At 26.5% G+C, this 11,770-nt stretch overlaps 2 protein-coding genes across 2 annotated transcripts in view; both read right to left on the bottom strand.

The window, feature by feature from the left end:
* Positions 1-2,058, bottom strand: part of LOC117179813 (protein FAM166C-like) — a 16,200-nt gene extending 14,142 nt beyond the window's left edge. The window contains exon 1 of the mRNA XM_033371943.1: positions 1,861-2,058. Coding sequence (XP_033227834.1) covers positions 1,861-2,019 — 159 coding nt within the window. The 5' untranslated portion in view covers positions 2,020-2,058. The remainder of the gene's footprint in view (positions 1-1,860) is intronic.
* A 6,769-nt stretch (positions 2,059-8,827) lies between these two features.
* The window catches only part of LOC117180124 (E3 ubiquitin-protein ligase TRAIP-like), a 45,400-nt gene continuing 42,457 nt past the window's right edge, over positions 8,828-11,770 (bottom strand). The window contains exon 7 of the mRNA XM_033372468.1: positions 8,828-9,774. Coding sequence (XP_033228359.1) covers positions 9,598-9,774 — 177 coding nt within the window. The 3' untranslated portion in view covers positions 8,828-9,597. The remainder of the gene's footprint in view (positions 9,775-11,770) is intronic.

Below are 11,770 nucleotides of genomic sequence, written 5' to 3'. Positions count from 1 at the left end.
TCCCAATCGCTTCATTTTATTTCAAAGCAGATAGAGATATAAATAGAACCGCCGAAGTGTCCCGACCGGCAATCGTGCACCTTCGAGTTTTCAAATTCAGAAAAGGAGAAATGGGTTGCGCGCGCAACCCAGGCATTTATATTGTCTCCTACCATATTCACATGGACATAGACCTGTCATAGTATTGGACCACGTCTCGTTTCAGATCTGGGATCACTGGCATGGTGCTTTAAATCTGCCATTCCCCATTCGTGAAAATGCTGAGTAAATAGATTTGAATGAAATTGATTAACCTGAAATATTTCTTATGGGTATATATATTTGCATCACAAACATCCAAATCTTTAGGATATAAATATCCGCAATTTCGTTAAAGATAATTTCTATAAAACGAAACGTGAGTGATAGTTTTTGTGAATTTCAGATTGATATAAGGTGAATGCAAAGTTTCATAACCTAAAGATGGTAACTTATTAATTCTTCACATTCAGTGATAACGAGATTTTAGATACATAAATTAAGAGAAAAAATTCAATTTTTAATGTTTGAAATATCTTATATAAATAAATTTTTAATATTCAGATGTGATGTGATGCAAACACGCGAAAACAAGGTTCAACGAAATGAATTAAAATGACTGAAAATAAATAGTCTATAAATAAGAGTAGACTATGTATGCCAGGATTTTTTTCAAAGTTGCACATTTAACTATTTTTTCGCAAATAAATTAAACTATTTAAATCAAATTTTAAAAAAAAATTTAATCAAAATAATTTTCTATCAAAAAGATCTGAATCAGATAAGACCCATTCATAATCGCTGCTGAATACTTACCAATACTTCTTTTTCATACGGGAAGAAGCTAAAAGCACCAAACTGGTCTTTTTTATTTGAAAATTCAAGTACTTGCTTGAAAACTCATGTATTCTGTGGAGAATATTCATACTGTAGGTAGAAAAATGATCTTCTTGGTTGAAATTTAATCTTTTTTGTTAAAAAAATACAACTGTTTGGTTGAAAATTAATCATCATACTTTTTTTGGAGGGAATCGACAATTTGTTGAAAATTCGTCGTTTGCGGTTGAATACAACTGTTTTTTTATTTCAAATTCACATATTTTTTGGTTGAAATATCAACTATTATTTGTTCTATTGAGACTTCATCTTTTTTTGTTGAAAATTCAACTGCTTAGTTGAAACGTTATCCTTATTGTTAAAAATCCATTTTTTTGTTGAAGATTTAAAATTTTAATTAAAAGTTATATCTTTCGTGGAAACTTCCCTTTATAATTAACTTTTTTAATTTAAAATGTAACAATTCCATTTTTGATTCAAAGTTGATCTTTTTTAATTGAAAATTCAACTACTTTCATTTTTGGATAATTTATCTTTTTGATTGAAATTGACTCCTTTTTGATTAAAAATGCAACTATTTGTTTGAAGCTGAATAAGATTGGTTGTTGATTCAGCTAATTTATTAAGCATTTTTTTCTTGTTCAACTGTCTTTATTATTTAAAATTAAAATATTTTTTCTTCAAAATTACTTTTTTTTTTAATTGCAAATTATATTTTTAAACTGAAAAAGTAACTTCTATTTTTTGTTGGAAATTGATTTTTTTATATAACGACTCAACTTCTTGGATAAAAATTCAGGTATTTTATTAAAAATTCAATATATTTCGACTTGAGATCTGAGACATTTAATGCATTTCATATTGAATTCAATATGGCACCAACCTTAATTTTCTAAAGGAAATATATTCCTTTTTTTCGTGAATTATTACCCTATTCCCCCTTTATTTTAAGCATATATTCAGAAATTGAGGAAAATCAAACATTTTTATTATTTTATGAATTACCTGATAAAAATCATCAACTTCTTTCATTCGTCTTTCGTCTATGCTTGTGATATTATATGAAGGTGTTGTTAAAAATTCATTATGATCACGATCTCTGCTAGCTTTAACAAGATCCGACTTTGGACTATAAATTTGGATTTTTGAACACCCTTCGCACATTTTGAGGCCGAAAAGAAACTTGGAATTTAAAAACTAACTTTAGATAAATATAACTAAGTTATAAATTAATTGTGATTATGATAAAAAAACAATTGACTAAACTGTCAATGTCTTTACATAGAAAAATTCACAGAGAAGATTTTTCTCTAAAAAATAGGTGTGCTACGAAAATCGTAAGCATTCTTGTAGCTTTTCCGCAGTGCCAATTATGTAATTTGAATATCCCGAAGAAAGGAATGTCGACGAATTGACACACATAATTTCAGAACTGAGTTTCAGTAGAAAAACAGTGAAAAAGAATCTCGGAATTGCGTATATCACAGAACTAACAAAAATTTAAGGTTTATTAATGTAAAATTTTATTATTACATTTTTAGCTAAAATAATCATTTTTAACCAAGAAAAAGCGCATTTTAAACAAAAGAATTCAATTTTCAACCAAACTGATGAATCGTTGAGAAAAAATAATAAATTCAAAACAAAATTTGTAATAATATGATATTTCCACCAAAAAATTATTTAAACTTTCAATAAAAACCTTCTAATTAAACCGAAAAATGCAAATTTTCGAGAAAAGAATTGAATGTTTAGCTAAAATTGTTCAATCAATAAGGAAAAAAATTTTATCCAAAATGTTGGGTTTTCAAGTCATGTAGACGAATTTTTGGAAAAAGTTGAATATACAATAAAAAATATGCATTTTTTCAAAATATTTGACTCTTCGACTAACAAAGACAATTTTGTAATAAAATAAGCGAATTTTCAAGTGAAAAATATCAATTTTCTAGTAAAAATGGAATAACTGCATATTTAGTAAAAAAAAATTAATTTTCAACAAGAAAAAATATTGCCAACTAAATTTCTTAAATTTTTAACCAAGGAAATGAACGTCTAAATAAAATGATACACCCTCAAACGAAAAAATCTGCTCGCAAGTTTCAGCCCGCCTAGAACGCGCGTCTGTTGAATCTCGCGCTTGAATATTTCTTGTTTGCATTTGGTATACTTAAATAAAACTTTATAAAAAATATATCTTTCAGATCAAAGTACTTGCATGTGTCTTAATGCTCTAAATTTTCAACTTAATAAAGTATATTTAAAGATTGAGTTGCTCAAAGCTCGGTAGACTTTGAGGTGCACATTCTTATCGTGACACTCGCGCTAGGTGCTCGATTTTTGATACATTTGTAAATTTATATTTTCTGAACTACTTTAAGATTCATGAAAAAACTACAATCCCTTTTTCAGAAATTGTTCTCTATCTTTCGTTTCTATGCTGGAAATAGGTATTTTATTATCATATTATTTTTTATGGATAACACAAAATATCCTACAAGACTTTTTTTATCGATTTTTTACGAATCTGGAGTCATTTCGCGTAATATTGGAATTTTTTATTTTCGGCATGCTACTTTCGATAAATAAAAACAAAATGAGGAGTCCTATTGAAAAATCGTTAAAAGAAATTTTGTACCATTTTTCAAAAAGTATAATTTCGCTTACGACTTTTTTTATTATTTTGCGTCGTTTGGTTCCAAAGTTAAATGTTTTATTTGTATCTCTTTTTTGGGTGAACAAATTTCGTTATCAATTTTTTTTCGTACCTTTCCTCGTTTTTCCATAAAGTTTTAATTTTTAATTTCAATGCAATTTTTATAATTAAAACCAAAACTAGACATTCTATCAAAAATTGATTCATAACAAATTTGTAGGTCTTTATCGGGTGAACAATTTTTGTTACATCTTTTTTTACATTCTCATCATTTATGATTGAGAAAGTATTAGAATTGTCGGAAATTTGGCATCACACTTTTTCAACGGATCTCCACGTTTTGAGAACCCCTGAATCTGAAAATCAGATTTTTACGATGGCGTCTGTCTGTCTGTCTGTCCGTCCGTCCGTCCGTGAACACGATAACTCTCGAAAAAATGAACGAATCAAATCCATCTTTGGCGCACTTTTTCTAGGTCCTAAAAGAAAGGACGAGTTCGTTAACCAGCCATTTTTGATAAAAATTCAAAAAGTGAGGGCATTTTGAAAATTTTTGAGACCAGTTTTTTCTGAATTTGGAAATTCTATGTACGGATATTTATAGTATTGAAAAGAACAAACAATTTATCCAAACGACTTTTTTCGATAAAAAGAAAATTCTTAGAGTTATAGCGTTTTCAAAATTTTTTTAATCAACCGAAAATCAAAATTTGAAGCCGAAAAATGCATGATATGAAAAAAAGTCAAGAGAAGAAAAACATTTATTTTTGAAATCCCTACAAGATTATCATAACCAATTTTTGGATTTTCTTCAAAAATCGAAAATTCAAATTTTGATTGCACAAAAAATAATGGAAAATAAAAAATTCCATTTTTTGGACAAACTATGTAGGATACAAAGAAGATGCATTAACAAAAATTGTTACCTCAAAGCCTACAGAGCTTTGAGAAACTTAATCTTTGACTATACTTAATTAATTAGACAATTCAGAATATGAAGATGCATATAAATACTGCCATCTAAAAGAGATCTTTTTGATCAAGTTTTTTTCAAGCATTCCAAATGCAAAGAATAAATATCCGAACGCGAAGCTCGAGGTGAAATTATGTTCGAGCGCGATGCGCGAGATTCAACCGTCGCGCTCCCTAGGCGCGCTCAATCTCGTTTTTCGAAAAATTTAATTTTTTATTTTCAATGTTAATTTTGTGCAATCAAAATTTGAATTTTAGATTTTTCAAGAAAATCCAAAAATTTGATATGATTATCTTCTTGGGCTTTCGAAAAGCAAAGTTTTTCTTCGCTTGACTTTTTTTATGTCGGTCTATGACATTAAAACATTAAAAATCATTTTAAGAAATTCTAAACCAGAAATATTATTAACTGAGCGATTAAATTTTTGGTATAAACTGAACACTTCTTAAATCAGAAGTTAATTTATTTTTATTTTAAACAGTTTAAAAATCCTTAAAAATCTTCAGTTTTATTTTCAAATTTCGAAATACTTAAATGTTATTTTACATTTTTTCAAATCTCAAATTGTTTTGGATTTTTTTCAGAACTTCTACACATTTTTTAAAATGAATCGAATTCTCCCTTAAAAAAATTGTAAAACCCTGCAAAATATAAATATTTTCTTAAAATTTTTCAGATTCATTTATGACGAGTTTGACAATCTTTTTAGATCTTTTAAAATATTGACTTAAAATCAATTTTTCAAAATAAAAAACCATTTTCAATTTTTCTATGAATGAATGCGTTCTATGATGCGTTCCTTTAAATTATTTGAAATCATTTCAAATTTTAAATTAATTTTGAATCTGTTCTGACCAATTTTTTCAACTTATTCAAATTTTTTCTATAAATAATAGGTGCTCCATATTTACTATTTATTTTTTGGTATATTTTGGATAGTTTATTTATAATTACTGATTTTAAATAAACAAATATTTTAAAATAATCAGCAGTTGTTCTTTTTCCCAATTCAAAAATTTAAATATTTAAATTTTATACTAAAACAATATTTTTTATTTTGAATAAATCATTTTGAACCTATTTTTAAATTTAAAAGAATTTATAGTTTCAATCGGGCGTTTAAATATGTTTAAATACTGAGCCTTTTCCAATTAACCCTTAAAGGGCACACTTCCGCAAAATTACGTAAAGGGCATACTGGGTGTGCCAATGCCGACGGTATTGGATAGTTTTTGACAAAAAAGACAATTAATGATGTTTAATCTATCTAGTTGAAGGAAAAAAATGTTTCATAACAGTTTTGGAAATTTAAAGTAGTTAAAAAAAATCCTTTCTAAAAAAAAATAAAAAATGACTTCTTTCACTCTAAAATTCATAACTTTTTAAGTTTTTTATACTTTCACTTAAAATTTTACCTGAATACTTCCGAGATACGGGACTTCAAAGATAAAATTAACCTTATGATGTTCATTCCAAAAAAATTTTTATTCTGGAAAATAAAAGCTTCAATTCAATGAAAAATGAAACACCGTACTTTACGTGATTAAATTATTTTATTGATCTTAAACTGCGTATGAAGAGTTATAAAAATCAGAATTATGTGAAAATGACATAGAAAAATAATTTTTCATGTAATTTGTTAATCTGGCGCCATATGTTTCAATTTCTTGAATTTGGTACGTTTTGCTAAAGCGCAAATAAGTCGCTGTGTGTTATACACCCAGTATGCCCTTTTTATGAGTTAAAGCAGTTTAATTTTTAGCGTTATAATCTTAAAATTCTTAAATTTCAAGCAGATTCCGAATCATCTTGTAAAATTAATTTCTATTCGCTTGCTAAGCCTTAACTTACAGTTTGAATATGAAAACTCATTACATTTTATACTCACAGTTGATAAACTAAAATGTTTTTTTATCCAAAATTGTAAATTTCAAACGCTTCTTAATTTCAATCTTTCAAGTCTTCAAAACTGCATTTTAAAATTCTTTAAATGGAACATGTACGCTTCAAAATTTAAGTGTGAAACGGAAAATTTTTTTTTTTTTAATTAAGCATTGTAAAATGAATTATATCATAATATCAAAAGATAACACTACCAGGATGGCCTTTTTAATCAACGAAAAAAATTCCCGGTAATTTCCGGGTTCGCAAACATTTTTACACCATTCGGAGTAATAAAAACTAAACTGCAAATGAAAGCACTGAAAGTAAAACTCTTGAAATTTAAATTTAAAAAATTGAAGTTTAAAAATTGTTTCATTCAATAATTTTGTATACAAATGCTCAATAATTTAAACGTATAAAATGGAAACTACTAACACTTTTCAACTGGACAATTTTAAATTAAATGCTTTTATAAATTGTAGAGTTCAAAGATTCATATTCAGTTTCAAAAATATAAATCCACATTATCATTTTTAATGCTCTAAATTGAAGACTCAGTCAATGAATTTTAAAATGTTCAGAATTATACAATTTTAAATTCTAATTCCATCTCAAAGATAGTTCATTCCAGCTCAGAATTAATTAAAAGTTTAAAATTCCCTGTTCAAATCCAGAATTTTTATTTTTTTCGAAAAATCTCCGTTTCAACTAATTGTAAGAATTAGAATTTTTTTTAAATTCCCTGTTCCAATTCATAATTTACATTCTTTCAAAAATATTTCGTTTCAACACAAAATAAAAATTTTGTTAGAAAAATTGGTTGAAAATTAAACATTTCCAGTTCAAATCCAGAATTTTAATTCTTAAAGTGAGTTCTTCATTTCAACACAGAAATAAAATTCTTTTGTAAAAATCCCTGTTCAAATCACGAATTTTAATTCTTTTCGAAAATTCTCCATTTCAACTAAGAATTGGAATTTTTTAGCAAAAATTCTGGTCCCAATTCATAATTTAAATTTTGTTCGAAAATGCCACGTTGCAACTCAGTATTAACATTTTTGTTTAAAATTTTCAATTTTCCATTCAGAATTTTTATTCTACTGAATAAATTCAAATTCACAATTTTAATTTTTTTCAAAAAAATCCCATTTCCATTTAGAATTATAATTCATTAAAAAAAATACCCTGTTCCAGCTCGGAATTTATTTGGATTTTTTAATTCCCTGTTCCAAGACAAATTATAATGCTTCTGGATAAATACCAGTTTCAACTCAGATTTGTTTAAAATTTGAAAATGCCCTGTTTCAACTCAGAATTTGATTTCGTTGGAAAAATTTCCTGTTACAATGCAGAATTTCGTTCCTTTTCGAAAATTTCAGAATTATTAATCTAAATCAGAGTTATTATTATTCTCGATAAATTCCAGTTCCAACAATAAATTGGTAAAAATAGAAAATCCCTTGTTCAAATTAAAACTTAAATTACTTTTTATTTTAAATAATTCAAAAATCCTTAAAATTCTTAGAAATTTTATTTCAAAGTCTGGAAACATCTACGTGATGTTTTACATTTTTTCAAATTTTTTTTTTAGTTCTGCTAAATCAAAGAAATTTTCTTAAAATCTTCCAAATTTATTTTTGACAATATTGTAAAACTTTATCAATCTTTTTAAATATTCTCTTAAAATTAGTTTATTAAAATAAAAAATAAACCATTTTCAATTTTACGTAGACACGTTTAAATTATTTAAGATCATTTCAAATTTTTAAGTAATTTTGAATTTTTTCAAATCTTCTGAATACCAATTCCTGACGTTAAATTAAGTAAGATATTTCTAAACATTAGGTAACTGTTCCTTTTCTTAATTGAAAAATTTCAAACTTTTTTACGTTAACATCTGGAAATTCTAAAATTGTGAACTGATTCCAAATCATCTTGTACAATCAATTACTACTTGCTTTTTAAATCTTAAAGTACAATTCAACTTAAAAAATCATTAATTAATTTATATTCACAGTTTATCAACGAAAAATGTTTTTTTTTTCCTACAAAAATCTTCGATTTTAAACTCTTCTAACTTTTAACTGTTTAAGTCTTTAAGATTGAATTTTAAAATTCTTTAAACTGAAATTTACTTTAAAAAATTAAAAATCTAAAATGGAAAATTTTTAAAGTGAAAGATTTTCGAATTACGCATTCTAAATTCAATGTTATAATTTAAAAAGATCAAAATTAAACTAATTATTTAAAAAACGGTTAAAATTAAAGTTGAAAGGATTTTTCCACAATTTTTTTAAATTCCGGTAAGAAAATCCTCGGTCTTTTTCCGGTTTCCCAGTTCAGCGGCTACCCTGAATCATATAAGATTTTCTGTAAAATCCACAACAAAACTTTGTCAAATGAACCGAGTTTTTTTCTAAAGAAATGGTCATTAATGATCTGGTTTCTCCTCGATTTTGGCTTTATAAAAATTATTTTTTATTACCGATTAACGATGTCATAGAATACAAAGATAACTTCACTTAAAACTAATATTCTCAGCATTAAATACAGCTAAGAGCTTAAATTTGATTATAGATGCGGTGCTGGATAAAAGCTTCCAGCCTTACCCTATTATTAAAAAAAGCAAGAACTTCTTCCCGAAAATCAATAGTCAATATATTAAAATCGATCTTCTTTCTCGCAGAATATTTTGTAAAAAAAATCCTTAATTTCAAATAGAGTAGAATAAGACAAATTTGAAAGTCAACATGTTTTTACATAATTTCCAAGAAACCAGCTCTAGGCTTTATAATAGACATTTTCGAAAGTTAAAAAAAATAACTTTCCTTATCTTGACTTTGAAAACAAAAAATAATGCTACTAAAACATTTTAAATATATTTGTGTATATTTTGAGTATCAGACTGAAGCCTCTATGCTTGTACTTCTCACAGGGATATTTAAATTAATATTCAAAGCGCAAATAGTTTACACACTGGAACAGATTTCGGTAAAGAGAAAAACTGGTCAATAAAAAATATTACAAAACTGGTATTGCTCACGTCTTCGCTGACAGAAAAAAAAGTAATTAATACTGATTTCTTGAAGTCAGAAAATATCTTCACTGGTATTGACTGCAGATCTTGAAATGCGATTTAAACATTTTCCTATTTTTCTAAGCCATGGACTTACTCTAAGCTTAAATTGGCAAAAACGTAACAGGCATCCATCTCAATATCCTCAGAATTTCATGTCAAATTAATCAGAAAATCCGCGAGTTTCGCATTATCATCCAACTTCGGTTTTTTTGCTTTCACGGCATCGTTCACTGCTGGTTTCTTCACTTTTGAAGCAACTGGGAATAATTCAGGCTTCGAGTGCCCGCCGAAACCATCAAAACTCATTGGCCCCAATCCACTCTGGCCCTGTAATTAATAATAAAATTTTATTGTTTTCATTTCTGGGATCACAGCGCAAACATATCTTTAAAAAATGTGGAAAAATAACATTTCCAGGGTGGCGGACGATTTCAAATTCCAGATCATTTCCCATTTTTTCCCGGTTAAATTTGTCAATTTTCCCGGCCAATTAAAAATAAAGTACTCATATTTTCTGCAAAACATAAACATTTATTTTAATTCATAACTCTTATTCCAAACTTCACTTAACACAAAAGAGAAAAACATGGCATAATAAATTAAATTTGAAACAAATACTTGAATTTTCCATTAAAAAATATCAATTTTTTTCAAAAATGGAATAGTTAAACTTTCAGTCGAGCAAATTAATTTTTGAAAAAAACGAATTTTTAACAAAATAATTCAATTTTCAACCAAAGTGATAAATTTTCAAACAAAATTATGAACCTTTAACTAGAAGTTAAATTTAAACCACACGAATAAATTTTCAACTAAAATTACGAATATTTAACTGGAACACTTGAGTTTACAACCAAAAATAAATAATCAAATTTTAAGTTCTAAAAATTAATATTCAACCAAATCGATGAATTTTCAACTACAGCTATGGAATATTAGATTAAAATAAATTCTCTTTTTAAAAAATTACTTTTCGCACAAAAAAATAACTTTAAAAAATAGTTAGATTTTCAAACAAAGTTATGAATTTTCAAATAGCATTGTAAATAATTAATTAGAATATTTGGATTTTTTAACTAGAATTATGGAATATTCAACTAGAATAATAGTTTTGAGTTAAAATAATTTTGAGTTCAAAAAAAGATTGTCAACCAAAAAAAAAATAAAAATAAAAAAAAAGGTTTTTCATCAAACATCTAATTTTTTAACCAAAGAAATGAATTTTTAATTAAAACAATGAATGTTCAACAACAACATTTATTTTTAACAAACGAGTTTAAATTGCAATCAAATAATTTCATTTCCAACCTAAAAGACAAATTTTCAACTAAAATGATCAATATTTTATTGGAATAGTTGACTTTTTATACAAAGAGAAGAATTTTTTAACAAGAGGATCAACCTTCAAAGAAAAAGATAAATTTCTACCAAGAAAAAATGGATTCTTTATTACAAAATATGTATATTTTCAGCGAAGCAGTTGAATTTTTAATTAAAAAAGGCCAAATTTTATCCAAATTGTTGAATTTTGAACTAGAAAAAAAAGAATTTCAACTAAAAATGGAATAGTTAAATATTCAATTTAAAAAATTAATTTTCAGCCAAGCTGATGAATTTTCAACCAAAATGATGAATCTTCAACTGAAATAGTTGAATTTTATATCAAGCGGATAAATTTTCAACCATACAGATTAATTTTCTATAAAAAAGGCGAATTTTTAACAAAGTAGATATATTTTCGAACTAGTTTGATTTTTAAATAAAAATACCAATTTTCAACAAAGTAGTTGAATTTTCATCAAAAAAGACATTTTCAATAAAAACTTGAATGGCCAATATATATATATACACGAGGGTAGTTCAATAAGTCCTTAGAATGAAGTATAAAAAGAATTTTTTTTTGGGTAAATTTTTTTTTATTTTTCAACATAATCTCCTTGGAGCTCTATACACTTGGTCAATTGCTTTTCAAGTTTTTTTAATCCTTCAGAAAAGTGCGTTTTCGGAAGTTCCTCAAAATAAGCACTTACAGAGGCAATGACGTCTTCGTTGTCTGGAAACCTCTGTCCACCGAGCCATTTTTTCAAGTTTGGAAATAAGAAAAGGTCACTGGGGGCTAACTCTGGTGAATACGGTGGGTGTTCGACCAATTCGAATTTTAGTTCTTCAATTTTAGCCATTGAAACGAAACATGTGTGAACTCGGGCGTTGTCGTGATGACAGAGAATTTTTTTTCTCGCCAAATGTGGTCGTTTTTTTTAAATTTCTTCTTTCAGCTGCTCTAATAATGATGCATAATATTCACCAGTGATTGTTTTACCCT

The sequence above is a fragment of the Belonocnema kinseyi genome, chromosome 9 (genome assembly GCF_010883055.1).
Source record: "Belonocnema kinseyi isolate 2016_QV_RU_SX_M_011 chromosome 9, B_treatae_v1, whole genome shotgun sequence".
Lineage (NCBI taxonomy): Eukaryota > Metazoa > Arthropoda > Insecta > Hymenoptera > Cynipidae > Belonocnema > Belonocnema kinseyi.
This window is presented reverse-complemented; position numbering and strand designations above follow the sequence as displayed.